The sequence below is a fragment of the Symphodus melops genome, assembly GCF_947650265.1.
Source record: "Symphodus melops genome assembly, chromosome: 8".
NCBI classification, from domain to species: Eukaryota; Metazoa; Chordata; class Actinopteri; order Labriformes; family Labridae; genus Symphodus; species Symphodus melops.
This window is the reverse complement of record NC_136698.1, coordinates 21,642,079-21,669,660: the sequence shown is the minus strand read 5'-3', so window position 1 is coordinate 21,669,660 and position 27,582 is coordinate 21,642,079. Positions and strand designations below refer to the sequence as shown.

General features: G+C 39.8%; 1 protein-coding gene across 4 annotated transcripts in view; it reads right to left on the bottom strand.

The window, feature by feature from the left end:
* nlgn1 (neuroligin 1) overlaps window positions 1-27,582 on the bottom strand; it is a 472,336-nt gene that overhangs the window by 174,361 nt on the left and 270,393 nt on the right. For 3 of the 4 annotated variants that reach the window (XM_079350042.1, XM_079350041.1, XM_079350043.1), the window contains 2 exons: window positions 22,640-22,699; window positions 10,720-10,872 (listed from right to left, as the gene is read on the bottom strand). In XM_079350042.1, coding sequence (XP_079206168.1) covers window positions 10,720-10,872; window positions 22,640-22,699 — 213 coding nt within the window. The remainder of the gene's footprint in view (window positions 1-10,719; window positions 10,873-22,639; window positions 22,700-27,582) is intronic. The other variant, XM_079350044.1, reaches the window with a different exon arrangement.

Sequence of the window (27,582 nt, the reverse complement as noted above, 5' to 3'; positions counted from 1 at the left end):
CCTACCAACAGTATACTGGGTTTTCTGGGGGGGCTGTCTCTTCTGAAAGTTGTTCAATGAATGAGCATCAATTTACAAAATCATGAACTTTACAGCTCTGTACATGTCGTACATACTGTGTGTTTCCCTTTTGGGTAGAAATGTGTCACACGTCATCCCTCTTGCTTATGACGAGACCTAATGGATGAACTATTGCTACATGTTTATGCATCATTTGACTTAAGCATCCAAACCCCCTTAAAATGTAGACAATCAACACATAGAAACCAGGCTGATAATCAACACCTGCCTATGTTTCAATATGGTCAAAACAACATTTGAATTGATGATGAGTTTAAGAGAAGCGATATGTCAGTAAAATGTTTTCATTTAAGCATACTCTTTGAACTGACCCTCTCTTTCAGACACTGTTTGACTGGCTAATAGGACATATAAACAAGCCACATTTCACCAAATTAATGTCCATCCTGCCCTCAAATGCCTTCACACCATTTATCTCTTTTACGCTCTTACACACTGTCATGCTGCTCTCCCTCCATGGCTGCCTGGTGTCTCAGCAAGGCGCTCCAATCTGACCTCTAAAAATATGGCGACGGCAGATTTGTGGCTCGTGCTGATAACCAATCAGATGCCTTGTGTCGTGCAGGGCGGAGGACCCCCGTTGTGTCCTAAATCACATTTTCTCTTCATCGTTCTCTCTCTCTCTCCATCTCTCTGTCTTCTTTATTGCCTGTTGCTGATGGTTTTATTTGGTGTGAAGATAGCATGGTGAGTTTTCAGAAGGCTGCTTCTGACAGCCTGAGACTTTGAAAACCAGGCAGACCTGGAGCTACATCAGACCAGCACTGTAATAGAACTGAATGAGGCAGTTGTCAGAGTTAAAAAAAAAAGGGGGGGGGGGGGGGTAAAAATACCATCACACAGAGAGACAGTTGTTCAGAGACTGGACTAGTCCACTCCCCTACATATGTAGTTTGCCGTGATCAGAGGTGTTACACACTTTGATCCTGCTGCAACACATGTCCATCTGCTGCGCTCGCCCCATTGCTCACACTCAGCCGAGCACATACGCACACAAGCACACACATTCCTGCTGCAGCATGCATTCTCACCAAGCAGAGGCCGAAGCTTTGATCAATAAATAACGCAGTCACTGGGGGTGCGTACACAGCCACAGATGATACTGTATCTACACATGCAGTTTGCAGTGAGGTGCCTAGTAACAGCTCACTGTGGAGGGCTGTAATCTCTGTTTGTTCCTCTACCCATCTTTCCAACTGCCCCCTGCTCCCTTGCCCAGCCAGACAACCTCCAACCAACCTGTAGCCAATCAGCTGGCACCCTTGACCCCTGCCAGGCCAGCAGTCATGTATGAAAATCTCAATTGAAAAGTCTGTATCTGCAAAGGAAGCTAAAGTGTATTCATTTTGAGATATTTCTACATGTCGATTTGACTTCATTAAAATTTCTATCAGTTGAAGTTAAAATAGAGCTGTGGACAAGTAAGGGGAGCTGGGAATAGCCAAGTGCACAAAACATGTTTACAGACATGAATTATCATAATTCATTGCAAACTAAAAATATCTCAGAGCTCAAATTTCCCCCTAGTTAAACTATGTACCACAGAGCAGCCCCCAGCTCAAGGGGCTAGGGATTAGCATAACTTCATTTTGAGGAGTCAGAAGTCAAAAATGTTGAGAACAACAGCTCCGGGGGAGAAACGCTGATGTACGTTGTAATAGCAGGAATCATAATTAAGATATTTTTCTCACAGGTGTAAAAGATACCCAATCTAATTCACCAGTGAGCTATCTTCAAAATTATGAATGGTAGGTCTAGCAACCTGTCAAGTGCGCAATTGGCTTCCCACCCAGTGCATGCTGGGATAAGTCCCAGCTCACCTGCAATAAAGCAGATGTAGAGACCTGTTGGATTGTCCTCAGTGTTCTGTTTTAAAATAAATAACTAAACTAAGAGGCTTTAATAAATACAATACTACACCAACTCCAGAACAAGGAATCTGTCTTGGTGTATTTGTGCAAAAAACAGTTAACATGCGATTAGCTTAGACTGTTTAGCATTCACATTCTGTGATTTGGTTAGTATATTTCATATTAGTAGAATTAGTAATATTTTTGTAGAAAGCATTGGTTTAGTTAGTAGTTTAGTATTTCATATTTTTAGAAATATGTGAGTAAAGTAAACAAAGCAGAAAAGGAAATGTGTTAGTTCAGAGTGTGAGCATGCACATGCAACAGTGTGGGTAGATACTGGCTTCATTTAGGCACATGGGGTTATGAGACATTTGTGTCTTGCAGAAATAAATTCCATTTTTTTTTTCTCCATTGATTGGTCCAGAAAAGGATTGTACACACTTTGGACAATTATTGTTCTATTGCTCCAGATTTAGTATTACTGCTTTATATTACAATGTTTTTATTATTATTATTATTATTATTTTATTTAATTATTGGCCTTGGATCCAATTTTGATTAATTAAATTCAACTGAAAACTTATTTTTTTCAAAGCTTCTGACCACATCACACTGCCTTTATTAGCACATGACATTTGCAGAATTCCTCTGGAGATCAGTCGACATGCATGCTCAGGAGGTGGTCTTTTTTTTTTTTTTTTTTTTCTTTTGGAAGCAGCTGGTGAGTTAATTAATGTGCATGCTGACCTTTTCAGCCAACACTACATAAGCTGAAATGTGTAACTTGATTTGGAACTGTTAAATCAAACTTTATTGATGTATCTCAAATTAAAAATCGATCATCACAGCATGGATCTCCAAATGATGCATGCGCATGCCGTGCTGAGCATGCTGCGCTGTGCAGGCGGCTGGTGCGGAGCGCCTGCGTATTTTAAGTCATTATAATAGGATGGTGCTCTGCACTGCACTGCCAACATGGCTGCTAAAACAAATGAAAAAAGTATCACATTCATTAATTGGTTGAAGACAGGAATTATCCTTTGAAAGAGAGCATATTGGAGTGTGACTGTTGCCTTGGCCATGCATAACAGATAATTCAGGAAAGTTGCTTATCATTTTGAACATAATGACAGGTTGGGTGGCAAGTGGCTAAAGTTATGGCTACAGACACCTGGCGCTGTTGAGTGCGCCCAGATGGTCGTCTGTTGTCCGGGCCTTGGCCATATTAATCCGATTCCTGACGCATCAGCAGAGCTGCTGTAAACCTCACTAGCCAAACTTGTTCTTGCCAGAACACCATTAGCATAGCATAGCTTCCACTGGCATTGCAGCCCACTCAATGAATAAAACATTGTACCAACATTACTGAGCCAAATGAGCAGAGCACAAACAAACTAAGCAATGGCAGACTGAAAGAACCATGCAATGGCCAGGAGACTACTAGGCCATAATTCCAGGTTACTGCCAAAGGAATCAGGGTTTTATGAAAGGCGGAAACAGTCCTGGTGGTTTGAGCTACAAGATAACAACTCTGAGGGTAAGTAATTTGGTCCAATTTATAAACATCATAAAGCTTTGAGCTGAAAATGCAGTGAAACAACATTTTAGAAGCTATTAGGCATGTATAAATAGCATTCAAACTGTGGCTTATAACAAGGACTTAGTGTTCACTCTAAATTGTTTTCTTACCAAGGCTGGAACAACATTCTGAACATTACAGGACAGAAATTTCAACTGGAAAACTAACTGATGATGACATCAAATGTGAAGGCGGATTTCAAAAGCTAAAAAAAAGCTCCCAATAAAACCTTTGATTTGGGAAAAACACTTCTGTAATCAAATTATCATGCCAAATATGGACCATGCTGACTGGAGCAGACTGTATTCAGATGGCACATTTGGGCCGATTTCACACCATCTCTGATGGAAAGCTATGGTGTCTGATCATGTTATCTGTCTCTGTTTGGTCTGAAGTTTGATTCCACAGCAATCTCTGAGAGTGAGACAGCTGCTGTGGGCTCTTCACTGTCAAAAAGGGACCAAGCGCAATCACAAAGTAAGATAATACAAGTCAGAAAACACTGAAGTGATCATCAAATATGTCTGTGTCTACACATCAATGCTACCCTATAGCTGCAGACAGCTATACAAGCTATACAAGACAAGATCACAGGACAGAGCAGCCAAGCTGTTTGCAAAGGTTGACCTTTTTTGATGGAACCCTACCCTCACAAACAAAACAAAAAAAGGTTTTGTTAAGGTTCAAAAGCTAAAAATGCAGGAAACTTGACATGCAGTTCCTCTAAAGGCCACTGGAGGCTCATGAGTATCACTACTTTAAATTGGAAGCGTGTTAAAAAATGCTGTTCTCTAACAAATAGGTGACATAATGAGAGCTGTGTCCTCATCTTACAGTATGTACCATCAATGGTGCAGAAGCAGATAAATATAAGCATTTAACAAAGAAGACTTACTAAAAAGGAGGTCAATGGCTTGCATACTGTTTCTCATATATAGGACAAAACTAACACTGCTGAGGACTTTGTGGCATCCATCAAACATCAGTGTTATTTTAAAGGTTTCTTCAGGTTATGAGCATGTTTTCTTTTTCTGGTTTCATTTCTAAAAGAGCAGACAAGGCTGAAGTGATTTTCACTCATCCCTTTTCACTCCCTTAGATATCTGAAAAACTGAAACTCTCAAAGCTTTTCCTCCATTTATGATCTCTGCCAGTTTTGAAGTGTGGACAAGCTTTTTTTTGCCACATCTGGAAGAGATTATCCAAAATAAAAAGCTTTAGAGAGCATAAGATGGCTTGGTGAACTTGAATGAATGAATGCTGACACAAATCCCAAAGTTTTTATACTCTCCTTTCCAAATAACCAATAAACCACTCATCAGGACAAGCATTTTAACAACTGAATCGTTCCATGAGCTCCCGAGCTAGCTGAGTTGGGGCTAATAGCAAGGAAGCAAGGGGGCACAGGAGGAGAAGGGAGGAGAGGAGAGATGGTGTGGAGGCAAAGACGGAGTAATGAAACCAAATCCTTGTGGTATTTGTTTCAGGGAGAATGAAATTAATAAGCATGAAAATAATAGTCCTCAACATTTAGCCAGCAGGACAAAAACTAACGTGAACGAGAAAGGCCAATTACTGTTGAGAAGACAAAAGGAAATAAGATATATGAGAAAGAGGAGGGGGTGGAGGTGTGATATTTGAGAAGGTTCAGGAACTGCTACTGAAAGCTGCCGTACTCTTGCTATACGTACAGCTATTGTAAAAAAAAAAAAAAAAAAAAGTCAAGTAAATTATGAGAGGATATGCAAGTTTGTCAGTAAACATATATTTTCCTCCTCAAGTCTGTTTCACCCGTCAACTTACAGTTTGTTTTCAACAGAGGTTGGGTGGGTAGTAGAGAGAATCACTCCCATGATTCCCCGCCAGTCTTGATGTCATCTTTTGTCATACATTTGATTGAGAGCCCCTTGGAAGCATAATTTACATACGGTGCTTTTAATGGAAGAAATGCCAAATAGTCAAATTAGTGATTTGTTAAGTTTTGTCATGAGCAGAAAGATATTTGGAGTGGGTTTTTTTGTACTTGAACCCATTGAGAGTTGAGCACTTCATGTGATGCCCCATGCTGGACTTCTACAGTGTTCTGTTATAACAACCTGCTCACTTTACATTATTAATTACTCGAGGGGTTCTTAGAGTCATCAAATGTACCTGATTCCACTTTAAGTCGAGTACAAACACAGGCGACTAATTTACTGCACAGTAACTATAATATAAACCAAATTTAATCAGAGGTAGCAATTCATTTTGAGAACCTGAAATGTGCCTCATGTTTTCCTGCCTCCCTTTTTCCTGCATGTTCCCTACAGCCAGGTCTGTTTAGAAGTGATTGTGGTGCTAAAAAAAAAAAAAAAGGGTAGAGTTAGAGAAGCACATTGCAGAGAAATGGATATTTTACTGGCCAGGTATATCTTAAAACAATCAGAGGCTTGATGAATTGGCTGAATGGCTGATGTATGGCTGGAATGGAAGGGGTATTTGGAGAAGGTTTGAGTCAGGGAAATGCACCTCATCAATCAGCATGATTAAAGGTTTTGGCCGGGCCCAAACAAACTCAACACTGTGGAGGGCCTGGCCTTAAAGGCACAGTCGGCTCTTTGGAAGTACAACAAACAAGCCCTCTGGAGGTATTGGATTCAAGTATTGGCAGTAGCAATCAATGTTTGAGGTCTGGAGTGTGTCAGAAAACCACTATGGCGCCTGTTAGACCATTCGACCAATGTGGGTGCTAGATAGCAATGTTTTAAGATCAAGACAGACCTCTACTCCAAAAAGAACGAGGTTCCCTCAGAATAGCCCAAATAATCTTAAAATATATTTGGGTGACAGGACATCCGGTTTTTAAGCAACTAGCTACTTAGCTAAAACAAAACCATTCCTACGGCTGTGATTTTGGAGAAGGATTGACACAACTAAGACGATAAATATAACACAATGCAACCCTTATTAATGACATTTGGACTAATGTCATTAATCTGCAAACGGGAGGAATTCCTAATTCTTTAAACACACACACGTACACACAATTGGAAACACACTGACAGATGCATACTATATACGGGCCCCATGGCCAAATCCACTGTAGCCAAGGCCCTTAAACAATAAATACAGCTTCATGTCAGCAGCCCTGCATATTTAAAGCCACTAATGGCTTTCTGCAAAGCTTTGGCTCTAACAGAAACACAAAGCCAACACTAAGCCAAGGAGAAAAATCACTGGTGCGAGGGTTGGGAGTTCTGTCAGCAAAGCAGCTTCTCCCAAGCCAACAGGTGCAGCAGTGGCTGACTGGAGAAGGCTAACCACACACTTCAACCGACAGAGGCGCCCTTGCCAACAAGAAGACATAATTATCTGTCTGGGAGGTAGTTAAAAGTTATAAATGAAGAAAGGATTCTACACCAAGGTCTCCAAGGATTTTGGAAATTATAATTTTGAGATGAGTAATAAGTTGGGGTTCCTCCCGGATATGGCACACCTTCATTTATCTATATATTCTCATGCATGAGCAACCCTGGCTCCCCTGAAGGCCTTTTTTTGTTTTACACCAACCTACCAGACACCAACCTAAAGGACTTTTCATATGGTGGCCAATCTAAAGTCTTTTCAAGGCCCAAGGTAAAACATTTTTTGAGGTTAACAGTTGAACAATGTGATTGCTCAACAAGTTACCTTGACATTAAATTGTCAGATAAAATGATTCTTTGATTGATATGTGCATATACCAAGTATAAGGAAAGGCATTGTTGGTGTGTGTTCTACACATGGCATGTCTTTATTTAATAGAAGTAGATATTTTTTTATGGGGTTCTTGCAAAATGCATCCACAGAGACGAATGCATTAGACATCCATCCATCCTGTTTGCATTATTTTAAACTGTACTCAAATGCAATACCAGATTGAAGGTTATTGGTGAAAGCGTGCAAAAAGCATGGCTAGTTATTTATACAATTATTTATCGTTGGGAGTATTCAGGTTGAGGAATACAGCAACAACATCAAAATGCTGGGTATTTTGAATATTTATGGCAATATATGTTGACCAATCAATTCATAGTTCTGAGGTTTCTTAAATTGGAAATGAAACCAAATGAATGGTTCCATCTATAAAAAAAAGGGCTGATATGAGATTTTTGGGGTCAATCTCTATTTTAGAGAGATAAAAAACTGTAAATCAGCTGACACCTTTCTTCAATCTAGACAGATCGATTGATGTAGATATGCACATACATTTACTGCACAGATCCCTCAAATGTTGTTTCAAAGTCTTGGTAAAAATGATTACTAAAATTATCTGGTGATTTATTGGTCAGGTTCTATTACATTTTAAAGCAATAAGCCTGGATATCAAATGCTGGCACAATCATGATAATGTACCTTTGGTGATCTAGAACAATTTGACCTTAACAAAGTACTGATACAGTATGTATAAAGGACACTTATTTTTCCACTATCCTGGGTTCTGGGCTACTTGTTTTTTTTTCTTGTTTTTTTAAGAAACCTGTTTTTTTGACAGTGAAGCTACTTAATGAACTCCCTTGTACACTCAAGTAAAAATTGGATGACTGACTGGAGAGCCCAGCGGTTATGAGCTTTACACCCACTGTAGCTGAGTACATGCTCTCTGCCTGTCACTCACACACACTCAAACACACACACACACACACGCTCACACATTTGGCGAGGTAAAGCCGTATGCTTTTTCCCGTTGCCAGGGGGGTAAACACAAACACATAGAGTCTAATCTGGGCGCAAACAGCGGCGCCTCATGTTAACCAGCAGGGATACAGTTCCCCACAACGCCGTGAGACCCTCAGCACTGACGGGGGCTCGCACATCAGAAAGAGAGAGCGAGATACGGATAATAAAATAATAATTATCTGTATTGGGAGATGTGTTTTATTCTTTGCATTGTTTTTCCTTGCATGTCTGTTTGACTGTTTTCCAATATAATGTGAAAGTGGAAGTGATTTTATTTAAAAAAGTTATTTTCTGAATCATTTTCCTTCTCTTTTCTTAAATATTTTTCACTCATCTACGGCAGCATCTATGTGTAATACTTGTAATACTGGCGGGTAGAATTTAACAACGGTCATATTGTGTATTACGACCATTTACAAGTTCAGCAGTGTTGAATCAAGGCAACGGGAGACTTAAGGACTGAAATCTAATTCTGACTCACATACTGTTTGTTATTTTCTCCTTTATGCTCTCCACAATATAATGTGCACAGCTCTCTTTAAAAAATGTGTTCCTCCTGCACACAGGGAAAAGCATCCTGCTCCCGTGAAAAGGAATAAGTGGGTATTGAAAAGAAATGAATGATTGGTAATTACAGATGATGGAGTACTTGTTTAATGTCCACTTGTGTGGTTTTGGCAGGCTTGAAGGTTGCTGAGGGAGGTTGTCCATCCAGTCAGTGGAGGACTGACAGTTATATCTCCAAGAGACGTGAACCAAAATTGCTCCACTGGCGTCTATGCCTGGAACATTTTTATTGAGTTCAACTTTCTTGGAACTGATTTTTTAGCTACCAGGGAGTTTTTTTCAGATCAGATGCTTAAAAAAAATGTCGGACTTTTCCGTTGATATTTAGGATTCACAATTTAAACTGTATGTACTGTAGTCACTCGACTAAGATCAGAGGCTGAACAACTGATTAGGGAATACAGAGCTACAGCAGACCACCTGCAGTGACAAATACTGTGTTGTTTCTCTTGTTTTCTGCGATCAGCATCTCAAAGACTCGCCTTTAAGCCTTTATTCTCATTCTTTATGCAAACGCTCACACAAATATATGCAAACACATAAGCCCCCAAGACAAACTGTATTTTAGTTGAGTGAAAGGCGGATATTGTCCCATATCTTCCTTCTGGTGTATTTTAATAAGAAAAGAAGAGAAAAAATGAAACAAAAGAAACACATAAATGGAATCTGTGCCTTCCATCCAAACAAATGACAGCCTAATCTCATTCAGGACGAGGGCAGCGAACCTTTATTTCTGTTATATGTCGATATGCTGTATACCTGCCCTCTGGGTAAAACAGTGACAGCCACATACAGAAGGAAAGAAATGAGACTGATGAGATTAGATAAAACAGAGGAAGGAAAGGAACAGAAGAACAAGGAAGACATTTACACGATTCATTAAAAGCTACTAAATAAAAGAAAAGAGATATATTATCGCGAGTCTACTTTTGTCTTTGATCTTCATACTATTATAGAAACAAAGCACAGATTCATATTCCAGCAGTGAGAGCAGAGATCGGCTGCAGAAAGCGGTCCAGCCGCAATGGCAAATGAAACAACAAGAGGAGCTCATATTCAATAAGAAGGAACATGCTTAAGTAATACAACCAGCTTTAGCATAATATATCACCATCAACAGTATGACCAAGGATAGAATAAAGTTCAGAAAAAAAAGAGAAAAAAAACCAATACCACAGAAAACACAATGCAAAGAAACGTGCGCTATTCGTTTCAAGCCAAGCTGAAGTCACCATAATGTCAGTGCAACAAAAAATAGACTCACAGAGGGAAAGAGAGAGAGAGAGAGAGAGAGAGAGTATGTTTCATGTTGATGGTAACAACAGTAACAAAAGAAGTATCAAAGAAAGAAGTCCCAATAGTATTAGCCACCATGCTAAGCTAACAGAATCAACAGTAATGAAGGAGTGAAACAAAGTCATTTTAACATTAACTTCTATGCTAAACTAATTAACAAAATAACAAAAACAAGACAAACAATATGAAGTGCTCATATAATAAGACTCGATGCTAAGCTACTAGAATCACCAACATCAAAAGGACGACTTATTGTTCAAAGTGCCTATAACACCAGCCTCTATGCTAAGCTAATTGACACACCAATAATGAAAGGAGGACGTATTGTACAAAGTCCTTTTAACACCAGCCTCTATGCTAAGCTAATAGAACCACAAGAAAGAAAGAAAGAAAGAAAAGTCCCACTAGTCTTAGCTGCTATGCTAAGTCAATGGAATAACCAACATACCTTTTTGTGTGTGTGTGTGTGTGTGTGTGTGTGTGTGTGTGTGTGTGTGTGTGTGTGTGTGTGTGTGTGTGTGTATATATATGTATATATATATATATATATATATATATATATAGAGAGAGAGAGAGAGAGAGAGAGAGAGAGAGATAAGCAAGTCAACAATGATTGTGCATCAGACTTTACAGCAGGATCCTTACCTAGGACGCCCAGCCGGTAGTTGACAGTTATGACAATCACATTTCCATAGCTGGCCAGGATGCTGCCGTCAAACATATTCCCAGTTCCTTCCATGTAGGAGCCCCCATGGATGAAAACCATCACCGGCTTGGGGCTTCCACTCTCCCTAATGTCTGGAGGGAAAAGGGGGTAGGAAAAAGAGGAAAAGGAGGAGGTGGAGAAGGCAGTAGGACTGATTAGATAACAAATTGAAGGTGACAACCAGAGATGCAATTTTAATACTTTTTAAGGGGGGGCCTTTCGCCTCCCCTTTCATATTTTTTTTTTTTCTAAATTTAGCAATCTTGGCACACTGGCTTTGTAAACATGAAAACCATGTTAGTTTGAAGCGTCAACCCATTCATTTTTCAATGTGAAGGCAGTGACATGTTTGTGTTGATTGCAAAACATTGCTTTATTTATTTATTAATCCATTTTTGAATTGTATATAGGTGTTAATGAAACAGGATATCCAATGTGTCGGGTTTTTAATTTTCCTCCAGGCGATGGACTGTCAACATGTAAGAGTGGCAATCTAAACTGTCATGTTGAGGTAAGACTTGTGTGATTTATCTAGATGAAAATCTCATAAAAAAGTGCCATATTAGGTTTGACGATTTTATGAAAAAGCGATGCTTTATTAAATCTTTAATTTGAATTCAGGTTAGCACTTCACGGTTGTTTCGCTGTAGGTGAATTTTCGCCTTGATTTTGTGAATATTAATCTATGACTGCACTTACTGACAGCTGGGGAAATTAAATAGAACCCAAAACTGAATGGGACATTTGCCTTTAGAACTTATTAAAAAGGTGCTTGTTAGCATAAAGGACAGAATGTTGATTTAGTTTCACAACCAAAATATTCCCAAATCGACACTTTAAAATGACATTTAGAAAATAAAATATACAGTTGAAATCGAGTTTTGATGCCATAAGGCATTATGTCTGCTTCTTCTTTGTTTTTGAAGTCTAGTTGATCAGTCAAGTGTGAGACCAGAGGAAGAAGAATTTTGAGCTTGTCGTTAGAAGCAGAATTAGCCGCATTAAACTGTGTTACATTTGAATGATTAGAGTGGAACAAAGAAGAGGGTGTATTTTAAAGCTTTAGCCCCTGACATGGTATGAGTTCTGTTGCGAGCAAAAAGGATAAGAAGACTTGGAGAGATCTAACAACATGCTGCAACCCGCGTTCAAAACAAGGTTTCGCTTTCATCTTCTGTATCCCTGAGATGAAGCGTTTCATCCTACTTCCTAACTTTCTCCATCAGTACATGCAGCCGCGCACATCATTTATCCCCACTGATGTTTTACCACTGAGGGACTCCCGTCCAGAGAGAGATCAGTGAGTCTAGGCGGAATTAAAAATTAACCAGGCAGGGAAACAGAGAAGCGTTACCTCCGAGACAAGAGAATAAAAAGATGTCAAATAGTGAGCGGGGCGAGAGAGAGAGAGAGAGAGAGAGAGCGGCAGTGGTGCAATGGTGTTTGTGTCGGGAAAGTTTTTTCCACAGTGCATTATGTTCATCCAGTAACAGTAATTGAAATGAAAGTGACTTTATTTATAATATTCATATGGTGGCTGTTTTCCTCTGACATCACTCTCAGGGGTGGGAGCTCAGATGATCATACCATACTAAAGGGATTTCCATTTTTTTTTATTTTAGCTCTTTCTAGTTGAACAACTATTAAATAACAACAGATAATGATAATCAGGCCATTTATAAATTACATACTTACTTACGAGTGTTTCACAAAGACTCACATCATAATGATGCATTCTCAAGTTCAAGTGTTGTTTTATTTACAGGAATTTTACAGGAAGGCGCTGCATGCATGTCAAAGGGCCCATTTGGAAACCAACTGAAGTAAAGCACACGGATGAACGTTGTCTTATATTAAAGCCTTAATATAAATGTGTTCTTTTTTAGCGATGCAAGCTGGTTCATGTCATTTGACCCAAAATATCCAGTGTTTCAATGCATGCCACTTCAACGAAAATGACTATTGAGTGGTCAAGTGAGTTGTTTCATTTCAGGAAAAGAGCAAGTAATACTGTTAACTAACGAAAGGGGCCTTGAAATAGTTTCTTGACTTCGTGGTTATACGTACGAACCGGAAATCCTCTTGTCAACCAGATCATCTCAATTCTGTTAAGCCTGAGTTTGTGGCCCCTCCACACTTTCTTTAAGCCGTTAAGAAAAGTACTGCCAATTTCTGCCACCATTTTGTTGTCATGACTATTTCTGTCTGCACTTTCACAAGGTTTATTCAGTAAACAGTTCAACCCTGTTTTTTTTTGTTTTTTTCAGAAGATCTCTTTTCAAATTTGCACTTCCCAGAAGGCTTTGCGAGTAGTTTGTGGTTTGGACCATGGTGAGACTTTTTTATCAGCTTTTTTTCTTCATGTTGGGGGGCTGGTAGCCTTGGTTAGTTTGTGCTCCTCAAGTATGGAAGCTGTTGTTCTCCAATTGGGTGGCCTGGGTTCAAATCTGACCTGTGGCTCCTTTCTCGCATGTCACTCAACACTCTCTCCAAATATAAAACTTTGTTGTTGTTGGGTTTTTTTTCATGTCAGAAAAGGCTGGGCCCTTCGTCTCTGTGCGGGTGCTGCCCTTGAAGTGGGACCCAGCTATGATCAATATTGAGAACTAATTTCAACTGCACCCTGACTAAAGGCTAGCTGGTGGTTTATTAACGATATGGCTTCTTGAAGTTACATTGTTATATACATTAGATGAGATGGCAGCCACATGAATAAATTTGGATTTATTTTACTACTTAAATTCTGTAGAAATACGGCTAGAAATTATGCAAATTAAAATCATCCGTACCTTTTTGATAAACTTTAATTTCGATTAAATTACCTTTACTAAATTTAACTTTGATACATTTACCATCCCATTGAACTATCCTTTGTTTGAGCAAAGATAAAATATCACTGAGGAAACATTGTGCAGCAGCAATCTGACGGAGGAACTATATTGCAGTGAGTCTTTATATCTTGCAGCTGCAGAAATTGGTTTCTTCCCAGCATGGAGTTTAAAAAAGACGTGACCTTAGAAAAAAAAGCTTGATTGGCAAAAGGAAAATGGGGTAAAGGAAGACAAATATCTAGAGGGAAATTAAAAGGAGGCACATCTATGCAAAAGCCTGTATCCTTCTGTGCATGTGTTTTTGCGTGTTTGTCCTTTCCTGTTTCTCTCAGTGCAGAGCTCATTACATCACTTCTATCATTCTCTGTCCTTTGTAGTGTTTTTTTTTTTCTTTTTCTCTCCTAGTTGTTTTGCTTACTCTGTCGCAGCAGGCAGTAGCCACAATGTAGCGGCACATCATAACTCTCCTTGGAAGGCTTCCAGAAACTTCTGACACAAAAGGTCAGGGGATAATGGTAGGAGTGTGTGTGTGTGTGTGTGTGTGTGTGTGTGTGTGTGTGTGTGTGTGTGTGTGTGTGTGTGTGTGTGTGTGTGTGTGTTCCTGTGTCCGTCACTGTACGGAGATTGTACGTGTGAAGCCTGACAAAAGGAGAGGAGGAAAGTCACAAACAATAGGGTAATGCTGATGACTGTTGTATTTCTGCGATGATGGTAACGTGTCAATGATAATGCTTATTGAATTGTGATGATATCAATGATGGTGACAGCTTTGACAGTGGTGGAAGTGGTCAATGATGACACACAGCGATGGTAAAAATGACCACAACAGAGGAGGCTACGGTTCCATTTGTAACAAAGACATTTGCACTGATTGTTATTCTAAACTCCATGGATGATGATTTTAAAACAATGATAATTATTTTTGACAGCTTTTGATAAACGGCAGCCATGATTATGACAGTGACATTGATAACAGTTATGATAGTCATTGTAATATATCAATGACGGTGATTGTTATTGTCACGAGGAGGACTTACAGTATCTGATTGACGATTACATATTATTATGGCAACATCGTCCCTGATTGGTTGTATTGCATGGCTGTCAAGCTGCAGAGGGGCGGGACTTCCTGCCTAGTCATACTGCCGTGGGATGGGGAGTCGGGGTTTTGATTGAGGACTGTGAGCTTTCTTGTGAGAGAGTGTGGAGCTGAGGCAAGAGTGATGGCTTCCCTGTTTGTTGTCTCATGTGATTGTTTTTTCAGTAAATTGCAGGAAGCGTCTGCCCCCCTTACATTTAGGTTTTTCAGCCACTTGCTAATATGCTAATAAGCTACGATGCCTCGAAGCCCTAAACAGAAGTAAATAACGCCAGTTTGTAATTGCAATTACCATATGTATCTTTTTTTTTTATATGTTCCTGATCTCTAACAAAGTCTCTACATTTATAACTCAAACCCAATGTCGATGATTTCTCAAACACATTCTTACTCTAATGTTTGAAAAATGGCAGCATGGTTTGCCTGCTAAGACATAGGACATGTTGGGAGAAGAAAAGAAGGGGAAGACCTGCAGCAAAGGGCCAAAGGTGGATTCAAACCCAAAGCTGCTGGGATCAGGACTACAGTTCAAGGGGCACGCAAAGGAACAGTTCGGATGTCCAATGCTCCTGTTTGAACTTTTAAATATATTGGATTGGTTAGTAAGATAACTTTGAATGTTGCGTTTCCATAGACTAAAGTGAGGAAAGATTCCCAAATTACCAAACCGTACCGTCCTTTTCTGATGGGGTGCCAAGTATATCGATCCGAGGAGTTAAACACAGCAGTCTGTTGAAAGAATCGTCACTTTCCCTGCGACAGCGACAAAAACAACGGCGCCATGTTAAAATGCTCAATTGTTCGCCTGTATTTCTCCTTGTGGCACAAAGCCTTCACTGAAACAAAGCTTGATTGTGTTTTTGTAACAAAGAGCCACATGTCATTGACAAAGCAGATGAATTGCTGGATGTCTTCAATTGTTTGTTTTGTTTACTGTGTCGCATTTTTCTCCTTTGTTTAATTTATTAGTAGGGTAGCTATTAGCTGCTATGATGTGAGGCTATTACATAGCTGACACGGCTATTAGCATGTGGCTTACACGCCAAACTGTACTGATCTATACCAGGCTGCTTGGTGGAAACGGGGTTTAAGAAGCGCTGGGCGACCATCCAAGCTGCCATATTTGAAAGAGCTGTGAGGGAGAATGTGCTAATTTCTCATCTTTGTGCCCTCTTTGTGAGTGTTTTATGATATTACACTGTTTGTCTGCGTACAAGTGCTCTCAAGTATTACATGAATATATTAATTTGTGCTGCAGCCAGACACATCCTGGATGGCTGTTCAAACGGTAATGAGGTGAGGTCAGGATAAGATTGTCTTGGTTGTGTTTGAGCATTTGACGGATTTACCTGAATTTACCTGGATTTAGTGGCTGAAACAAGTCCCTGTGTATACTGAACATGCTGTACCTTGAGGGTTTTATGTTTATGCAATCCAGCTCACTCTCCGTTTGATTTCCTGGCACTCTTCATTGGATTCCACTTCAACACTCTGAGCCAAAAAAAATCCTCTAAACATGGGGGTCTCCCTTCTTTGCCCAAATGTATTAAATATTCCTAATTTACCTGTTAGGAAATCTCATCCCCCCCCCCATTATCCAGTGCATAAGCTATTACAGCATAATGACATTTTGGAATATGTATGCCCTTTTATCTGTCTGTTTGAAGTACTTCTATATTATTTCAGTGGTCAGTAGAGGTGTTTTGAAACATGTAGGAACATCGAGCTGTACTCTAGGGTTTCTTCTACTGCAAAGAGCAAGATTAAAGCTTGCTTTTATAGAAGAGCTAAAATGAGATGCACTCTCGGTCGTGATTTGACCATCCAATCTTCATAGGGACGAGTGTGTAGAAGGGAGAGTTTATTGCTGGATAGGTACCATACCAACATGGAGTATCTCATTGCTTCCTTGAGGATGAGGTTATGATCAAAGAGAGTGAGATACTCTAGATTTCTCTGAGCAAACCAAGAGAGATGCCTCGGGGCCGTTGCAACAACTTTGGCATCCTCTCTGTCTGCCGGTGTGCAGAAGACTTATCAAACCAACAGCAGACACAAAGTGCAGAGGTGTTTTTTTTTTTTTTTTTTTTTTTTTAATCTTTTGCTGCAGGGAGTAGAGCCATGGGGACTCTGGGGGCGAGAGGAACAAGAAACAAAATGAAACCCAGCGGTGAACAGCAATTCAGCTGCTTTCAGAGGTAACACTCCTGTGTAATCAGTGCAGCTCTGCTGATGATTAGAGCGCACATCCATAGCATAGGGAAAGTGGCATGGTATAAAGATGCATGTTGTACATCTTCATACCCCGTTGTGCAGTTACTTCCTAGTTGGGTAATTATCTTTATTAGTTATCTTTTTCACAATTGTCTGATAAGTGCAAGTGAGTGATCATCTATATCTAAATCAATATCTATCTATCTCTACAGATCCAAGATAGCTCCAAGAAGGTTATTGGACGATATATCGGTATCGGCCCCAAAATCTCATGTTGATCAGGCACTAATTATTTCTGACAACCAGGATTATGTAAAAAGAAAACTATTCCAGTTTAAATGAAACACTTAAAATACCTGAGAAGTAAACAGCTTTCATTGTGTTTCCTTAACTACTAAAACATATCATATGAGACAATGCTTATGTTTGCTTTAATATTTTTAATGGATTATTATCCTATTCACATGCATACAGGATTACAGATGTTTCCAGCTTTTCTGATCTTAACATTCATGTTTATCATACAGCCAAATCATTCATGGCTAAAGTTGCTTTGATTGCTGTTGTACTGTGTATGTGTCTTCCTGTGTTACGTGTTCATATGTGTTTACTTCTGTTCCAACTGTGCAAGGCTGTGATGACACATTTAGCCCTGGGGGACAGTACGTATTATGTAGTTGTGTAGTTTATTTTGCAGAAACCCTGTTTTATTCATTTGTATTTTTGTGAGGATTTTAAGGTTTCGTGGAGCCTGGTAGGAGCTTTGAATTTACACTTTGAATGTCATATTTTATTATACCTCAAATTATGCTCTGCTGGTAACTCATTGTTTTTTAAGTGTTACATTGGTTTCTTCAGTGTTAGAATTTTCTTTAGGTGTAATCCGTCTGTATTCCGTCTGAATGTGAACAAGTAGGAATCGCTCCATTGTCCTTGTTGTTTGGGTAGAGGTAGGTAACTTCATGTCTGAGATCAAGTCCAAAGTCAAGGCCAAAACGTCACCAGCTTGTTACTCTGCACAAGTAAAGCCCGATGAGACAGGGTTAGACATACCCTGGTTGATCTTTTATCATCCTTTCCTCAGCGCTCCAGGATTGTCCTCATGTTGTCTGCAAAATCTATATTCCTGTGCCCTCCACACTCAACCTAATATATCTAGAGCGTATTGGAAGATTAATATCTTGCAGCTATTGGCTCATAATACTTTAAATAGGGTACCAGGGGCCCCATAAGAGCCTTGTGGATGAGGCTGTTCATGGCGACTCCACATCTGTATACCCACTCTTCACTGCTGCAGCAATATTCGTCATATAAAAAAAGAAAACCGCGCCTCCGACAAATCCTCAGCTCTCGGGGACTTTCCTGTTTACATCTCTATTCCCAGGACAAAAGGATTACAAACCCCAGCTTTACAGAGTATAAAGAGATCGTACAATCCAAGATATGCCGCGCAGGAGGGGTGGAGGGGTTAGGGGATGTGCTCATTCAGTTTGCATCTGCAAGGCGACGGATGGTCAGAGGTTAAGAGCTTGATCAAGGTCTGCCTCGGTAGGGCTCATGTCTGTGTGTCTGTGTGTGTGTGTGTGTGTGTGTGTGTGTGTGTGTGTGTGTGTGTGTGTGTGTGTGTGTGTGTGCGCGCGTGGGGGTTCTCAAACATATTTTTCTCTATATTAAACTGGATTAGTTGTCTACCCCGCATCCTTTATCGAGATAATGCTTGGAGCTTGCTGGGATTCCATTGAATAGATCTGTGCGAGCTGTGCGACTCTCTCTAATCTTATTGGTGTGTGTGTGTGACAGTGTGTGTGTCTGTGTGTGTGTGTGTGTGTGTGTGTGTGTGTGTGTGTGTGTGTGTGTGTGTATGGAAGCTCTTGGAAAACAGCGTGATGGCACAGATCAAAGGGATCCGGATGGTTGTGAGTCTTATTTGGATGTAATTGCTGTTTACTTCGTCACATTATACAGGAGAGGTGCCTTATTAAGACTTGGTGCCTGTCATTAAAGTTGCACTGCAGAAGCCTTGAGGGGATACAAATCCATCTCAGGGTTTTTCTATCAAGGACATTTTTTTTTCCCCCTAATGTGACTTTTCAAAGGGCTGCTTGTTTATGGAAACTTTGCTAAGGTCCATCTTTTTTCTGTATAATAGAGATTAATGGACAGCTTTCAAACAGCACTTTATTTAAACATCTATAGAGGAAGAATTGTGATGTTCAGGCCTCATGGTCTTTGCGGCGTACAGTCTGGATACCTGATTTCAGTTTGTGGATATCCCAAATTCTCCTTGGATTAAATGTCTTGGATATAAAACATGATGTGAGAAATGATAAAGGATTTGTTGTTGCATTATGCCTGTTCTTCAGGTTTTTAGTCATTACAGAGGAAACACCTTAATATGGTCATTTTTTAAGTCACACGTAATGAGTTTCTGAATCGGGCTACAGATAGTTAACTAGCTTACTGTATGTACCACACATTTACACATTAACCTCAACCGGTGCTGTATGTTATTGATTTTTTGTGTCCTGTACAGAGAATCAGAGAACACACTGATGCAGAAGGGTGCACTCAAACTGAGCAATCTGTACCATACCAAAGCATGCTTCGCCCCTAAAGGCCAGTTTGTTTGACTAGTGTGACTGCTCCAAATCTGTGCTCAAGCACCGTACACTTCCTTGGCCCTGGCACGCAGAGGAGAGGTGTGCTCCGGCACGCTCCAGTTCATGCACGAGCACAAGCACGGGTGCACAACATGGACAGCCTTCATTATGGAGAAATCCAAAAGCTGAGTGTTCTGGCTGTATCAGACTAAAAATGACTAAAGTCAGCAAAGTAGCTGTCATGTTCTTTGTGTTTTTTTTCCACCGTGCTGATCAGGCGTCACTTTTATTTATTTTATTTGCATTTACCAGTCGGTCTGTCTTGTAAGCAAAGAACGCTCCCTAAATTTGCAAAGCCATTAGTGTGTTGTATTGCACAAGTTGTTGCGCACAAGAGGTAAGTGAGTTCAGGCCCCGTCAGTCCTGGGAGTGTGAGTGCAGGTCGGGGGGGTTCCTCTTCTTCTAAATCCTAAATCCTCCATCCAACTTTGCTTAAATCATTTTTTGGATTCGGATCAGGATTTAGATTTCTTCTCCCCCTCCACCAAAATTGTAAATTGACAGTTGCCTGAGGCTCGATCACAGATTGGAGTTTGAATTGGAGCATAAAAAACAATGACAGAAAAAAAAAAGTTCCTACAGGCAGAACTGATGGAGAAATTAGTTGAATGAAACCTCTGAGAGCAGAAGATGTTCAGAAAGGAGAATTCTGTCTGTACTCATCTTCCTACATTTACTGACCTTTGTTTTCTTTCTTTTGTTATAAGGTGTGAGCAATAGTAGCATGAACCATCATTTCGTATCTTCCTGCACTGCTGTACAGCGTTTGCATATGCTACACTAATTGTATACTACTACTTGTTTACATTCTTTGTTTTTTTTGCACCAAAACCAGCAGGACTAATTCCACTTGGAAATAAACTTCAGTCTGATGAATTGTTGTACTAATAATATCCTAAATTATCCTACTTTTCTCTCAGGCCTCTGGTAGCCAGTGTGTTTATGTTTTTGTTTTGGTGTATGTGTAGTTTTCAATTTGTGAGTGCAGCATGAATAGAACCCAACTGAACCCCAATTTGAATGTATGTCTCTGCTTTGTATGGGCGATGATTTTTATATTTTCTCTATCATCTTTTTTTATCAGTTGATTTGATGTTCAACTCTTTGGAGTATTTCATGTCCCCACCTCATTTAATGTCTTTTTTTTTTTGGCTTCCCATGTTTTGAATGTAAAGAACATCTGCGATATTAATCACACAGACTTGACTTCATCATCCAGTTGTCAGCTGGATTTGACGCAGAATTAATCTCACAGTTTTCAACAGTGTTTTCTGCATGTATTGTTCCCATGATGTATTTTATTTATTAAAACATAATCCTGAGCATGTGCATTATTGATGTGACAGAAATGTTGTGGTTATTACGGAAGCCCAAAGCAGACATTCATCAATACATCTGCATGAACTCTTGTTTCTATTACAATAAGTAACTTCAGCTGATGATTTTTCTCAAGATCTCAACTAATTCATCTCATTATATCAGGGTAACAGCACTGGTTTTCTCAGGTAAAGGTTCAATTAATTTGTTAATTTCAGCTGTTTTATTCATGATCTGGAAGAATGAACTCACTAGTGTTGTGATACAGAAATAACGAGATAAATAAGTCAAGATCCTCACCTGTTATCACAGGAAAATGGAGTGATTCAACATGTATAGATGTATGTCCGCTTAGGGCTTTCAGGATAATAATGAATGAAACATGTGTAGTGTTTTTCATTAAGGTGGTCGGAAAGGAAACATGCCAGCTGAATTCATCTCCTTCATTGCTACAGGCTTATTCAGCTACATTCAAATGAACAAATTATCTCTGCTACCCGTTCCTAACGTGATCAGACATAACAATATTAGCTCTGTTCTCCTTCCCCGTATGGCTCCTGTCTGTTTCTCACAGAAGCTGTATTTCTGTGAGGATGTAACTCAATGGATATGATGATGTGTGCCTCCTCAGTCTGTCAGAGTTGCCTTTTAAAATGTAAACGACGATGTGCTGTGTAAGCAGTCCTTGAAAATCTTTGTATTGCCAGAAGCTACATGAGCTAGCCATGAAAATTGCCATGCAGAAAGAGAGACGGATATATTTTGCTGTTTATATTGTGTGTTCTGCAAAGGAAAAATAAAGAAAAAACATTTAAATGGAGAGCCATAATGAATAGTATAACCGTAATGACAGTAATGTCACATGGAATCATGGAATCTCCACCCAAATGCTGCCTTATTTGATTGCTGCCAAGTCTGTCGCGTCTGCTCGCCAGTGCACATTTATTGCAGCAACTGAACAACCCATTTGGCAGCCTGGGACTCAGACTCTGAATCCTACAGCCACTGCGGGGTGGCTGACCAGAGAGTTTGCTTCACACACTGGTGTGCAGTAAATTAGCTCCGACTTTGCCCTGTAGGAGAGGAAACCATGCCAGGAGAGATAACAACCCACACATCTTTGCAGCAGCCATGGCTGAGATATGCTTACTCTTATTTTCTCAATAATTTTTTTGTTGTTGTTTTTTCAGCTTATCTTGCGCTTTGAGTATTGGTTTGACGCTCCAAAATGTTAACATGGTTAATTGTTAGTATAGGTGCAAGCCAGTTAGCCAGTATTTGATCTTTTTAACATATTATATGTTTTTTTAATTTATTTATTTATTTATTTATTTTTAAACAAGACAAATTAAAGGAAAAAAAAAAACATGCACAATGTGTTAAGAGCTAGCTCAAGGGTTAAATTCACTTGATCTGCTAGTGGGATGCAACATAGAAAAGGAAGAAAACAAAAAAAAGATAAAGGAAACAGCAAATCCAAGCAGAGAATCTAAAGTTAATATTAATATCAACGAATGGTGGAAGACATGTAAACTGTAAGACACCAAGCTGAGAAGGACAAAACACATCCAGCCCAAAAAGAGAGTTTACGAGTAAAGAGCAAAAAGAAAATGTCCATCACGTTCAAAAAAAGGACAAGAAATTTAAGAAAATCAAAGAAGATAAAAATTGGAGGAGAAAGGGTAAGTTGGATTCCCTTTGTCATGCAAATCAGTTTGGCATCGAGGGGAAAAAATACCTTCGTCGTCCGTGCGGTCATTATCACTTAAATCATCAGTGTGTTTCTTTGTAAGGGGACCTATAGGACCAAGAAGGAGAAGATGGAGGAAAACAGGGTGATCAAGAACACACAAAGCTTTCAAAAGATGCTCTCAAAAGATAAGAACGTATGTCAGTAATTCATCTTTCTACAGCCCCTTTTTTTGTTTGTTTGGAAAAATCTTCACAGTGACAAGACTGGGTAGCACAATGTCCACTTCACATGTCTACAGTAGGACTTCACTGTGTATGCATTTAAGAAAGTTTAAGGTGCAAGAAAAGAGGGGCTTTTGGAAAAAAAAAAGGTGTGAAAAAATATTCTCTGTTGAAAATGAAGATTTAGCTGAGGATATGAACCTCTTAGGATCAAAAGACATTTTTTTCTGAAACAGTGCATACACAGACATCAATTATACATATCAAAGGCATTGTGTTAGCATTTGTAAATGATCACAGTTGCAGAGAAAAAAAAGGCAGAGGCTGGAAAAGAAAGTGCATTTTTAAGAACAAAGAACATAACAGAAGCATGTGACAAACTCCCCCTGTCGTATTTTTAGCTCGTCTATTGTGTGTGTTTGTGTGTGTGTGTGTGTGGACTAATACTGTACATGCACACTCAGTTTATCTAGAAACCACAGACAATGATTTCTATTTCACTTCTTGTCTCAATTATGCAAACTAAGAAAACCACAGGTGAAACCTTGACCAACATAGGTGAACATCCAATTCAATAGTAACCCAGACTGTATTAGAAGACAATACAACCCATCACATTGAGTGAAATAGGCTGATGTACTCTCTTAATCACATATAAATAAAAGGGTCAATACCAATCTATATGTAAAACAGGGCATTAGCCAGTTAGCTTAGGTTATAATAAGGACTTGAAAAATGGTTTAGCTAGCAAGCAAATGGCTGAAACTCCTGGAAGTTCCTGCTATCTCTGAAGTCGACCAGTGAGCTTTGCTGGTGTGGAGACTTCGGTTGTGTCTGACATCACACACTCATCCATGACTCCTTACTCTGTGTCTGTTGGGAACCATGTAGTGAACTCACAATAAGACAAGGTCAGACACTTCTCTCCTTCATTGCAGTCATAAAACAAAAACATGCAACGAGACCGCTCAACTATATCTGCTCACCTTTTTTTTGTTCCACATGAGGAACCTCTGAGGAATGATGTTTACTTTTCCTGCATATTAACAGTCAAAAGGTCCATATGCTAAGCTAATACCTCTGACAAACCAAGCAGTCGGCAAAGAACTAGTGGCGACAAAGGCTAATGGCAAAAACAATCGCACACCGTCAGTCCAACTAGGAATGAAGGCGACGACCTCCTTAATATGTCAGGGCCTTAAGCTAACCAGCTAATGCTTGCAGCCATGTAGATATTGTCATTGGTGCTCTGTGGTTTTCTTAGAAAGGCTCAAATATAAGAACAGCTAAAAAAGCAATTCCATGACTATTAGAAGCCTTTAATGGTGCAGTTGTCAGTTGCTTCTTCAGTAAATACCACAAATTCATAATTTCAATGCAAATAACTTTCACATAAGAAGACATAAACACATGCCAGCTCGAACAAAAGTAACAAACAAACCCAGACACACACATGCACGCTCACTGAGGACACACAAAGAACACCCCAGGAGATACACACAATTGCTTCAGAAACAGATCTGAAAACATGCAGAATAACAAGGTGTGCCAGCAGGGTGCATGACAGACAGGAAGTCTGAATAATAAATCAGCAGACAGACATACACACACTCACTCTGCACATATAAACCATCACATCCACAACATGGGATGCCACAGGGCTTACAAATAGCCATCAACTGATGAGGAAATGACCGCTCTGATCATTTTCAACCACCTTCATTAGCCACAGCAACAAATAGTTAGCAATTAGATGCAAATCAGCTTCAGTTCCATTGGATTTTTAAAACTGATAGAGCAGTGAATGTCAACAGGACAAAGGCAAAAAGGCACTCTCTGTTTGGAGGTGCTTGTAAAGAATTAAATTAAAACGCCAATGACTGTGTCAGTTTGAAAAACACATTTGTTAACTGAATAGAGAATAGGCGATGAATCACTCAAAAAGGTCCGAGATACTTTTAGTCAGAGGCTCATGCTGATGAGTAATAATTCCTCCCTCATTCACCATCCTGCTGCTTTATTTCAAGGCCAACCATTCCTCTGCAGGGACTTTAAAGAGGAAGCCGGCAGCTTGCATATCATTCTGTCCTACAGCAGTCTCCCAGTCCTCTTTTGTGAATCTGACAAGCAATTTGATAAGCAAAAGCTGACTCACGCTTTCTATGTGCTGAATAAGCACCAAGACACAAGGAATCGCTTCTTTTAAAAAAAATGTGAAAATGTCTAAGGAACACGGAGTGTGCGCTGTCGAGGGATGTGTTACCCGTTTATGAAGTCTGTGCACAGAGAGATCACTGTCAAAGCAACTAACACTCGTGTTAGCCTGTTAGCACTGACTTTGTTGGCCAATAGAAGGCGCTGTTCTTATGTATACCCAAAACAAAGCCAAAATTGGCATTGAAGCATAATTTGTGTTTTTTGCTTTTGTATTTGTATTTTTACTTTTGTCCTTATAGAAAACTTTACAAAACTATCTTTTATAGTATCACTAACAACAAATGTCCCCAAGGGAAGTGTAAAACAAAGTGTTATTTTCTGAGTTATCTGGCTCTAATGTACTTTCAGCTTGTTCGGCCTGCTTGGCTGTGTCACATGCCAGTTTTGATAGGTAAAGGGAATTGGGAAGTTTAATGGTGTAATAATGTCAGAGGTCATGGTTGTGCTTGTTAAAATTGGTATGAGTATCAAAGAGAGCCCAAACAAGCCTCCGGTGGTACTGGAAACATTTTTTTGCATTTGTTTCCACAATTTGGTCAGACACGTTTGTCAGAAATCTTCATAATTGCATCTGTGAAAACAGCGGTCTCAACATGGATGTAGAGGTAGCTGACTGTGTTATGCGAGATAAATGGACAGATGTTTTTTTATCAGACACTCAAAAATCATACTGTGCAAGAAAAAACAACAACATACTGTGCACCACAATATGCTTTGTAAACTCTCAGCCTAAACGGGTACAAAGGGTACAGAGACTGACGTTTCAACAAGCGAACAGAAACAAAGTTTAAAGTTGGACTGAGCAACTTGACAAGATGTGAGAATAAAAGTATCAAAGTCAATGTGACTGATGTGGAGGCTCTGTAAGCTGCACATGTGCTGCTATTACAGTGGCATGTTGTTTGACTGAGGGTTAGTAGGGATCAGAGCAGACAAGACAGCTGCATGACAGCTTCTATCACACACACCCTGACAGACAGACAGACGTGCCCTCACACACAGTCACACTTGTACACTCATGAATACCACACACATCCAGAGAGAGAGACATCATACAGCAATCAGGTGTCAATTTTAAACTGCCCGGTGACAGGGAGGCCCCGACACTGACCTGAACTCCCCCACCTGTCACTGAGTGCAGACCTGTGTGTGTGTCTTTCTATGTGTGTGTGTGTGTGTGTGTGTGTGTGTGGGGGGTCAGCTGGCATCTTCCCTGATCCTTGATTAGGAGCTCGAAACTCTATACGACTCTGTGTGTTTCTTATACTCCTCTATCTGTATTTTCTCATCAAAGCCTTATATTCAAACACTGCCTACTTTCACTTTCCTGTTTTTTTAATCCTCTTTTCTCAAAAGATTGCCAGCAGAAAACACTCTTCTTCTTTTTTTCTTTCTAAAGAAAGAGAAATTAAGTAGAGCTGTACATGCTGCTACAATGTATATCCTAGCTTCCTCGTTTGCTATTCAGGCCATCTTGTAAATACAGGGGAGCTGAGCTGACCACCATCTGCTGTTGCTAAAATTCTTACTATTGATATGTACCTTACACAATCCCACTTCAAAGATCATGCTATTCCTTTTAAACTTTGACTTTTTTTTTTCTTCACAGGTTTTGTGTTGTTTCAAGCCATTGTTCAGAGATTTAACATTAAATGATAGAGTCAGAAATTGCAGAAAAAAGAGTGGGCAATAACATGTCGGAAACTGAGCCACAAACCAAACCCGAACCCGGGTTCTCCACATGTACAGTACCTCCTTCATTAATCTGTGATTTCTATCTACCTTTCATTTCAGCAAATATAACTATTTGATTTTCTTTGTCTCGGTCTATAATCTATGCTCTAGAATGCTCCGTCTCCTACTGTCTATCTCCCTTACCTTCCCTTTCTCCTCCATCAGCGTTGATTGGAGACTGATAAAGAGGAGTTTCACGCTCTCTGACACTGTGCAACAATCCATGATTCAAAAAGCCAGCTGGGAGGCAATGATAATACACACACACACACACACACACACACACACACACACACACACACACACACACACACACACACACACACACACACACACACACACACACACACACACACACACACACACACACACACACACACACACACACACACACACACACACACACACACACACACACACACACACACAGAACCCTAAGGCTTTCCCCATCTCCTGGACGAGGTAATTATTGCGAGGAGAGTCCATGCATCGATCGCACATTCAGCACAAGAGCTATCCATACATACATATTGCTTTCTGTATGCATCAGTCAAGGTCCGCACCAGCATAGAAACACAGCAGCTTAATCAATCACCAACGCACATCAAAAAGGGCATCTAACAGAGCGCACGGCTCAATGAGCCAAATAGGTAATCTACTACTGACCTTGGATAAAATCCCTACAGGCTGTAAACTATAAATACAGAATCCATTCCCCAAGGTAAAACTGGGAGTCTAATGCACATCTGCAAACCATCTGATGAGAGGAATTAACAGAGACTATGAGTAGTAGGGAAGCACAGGGACTGTACGTAA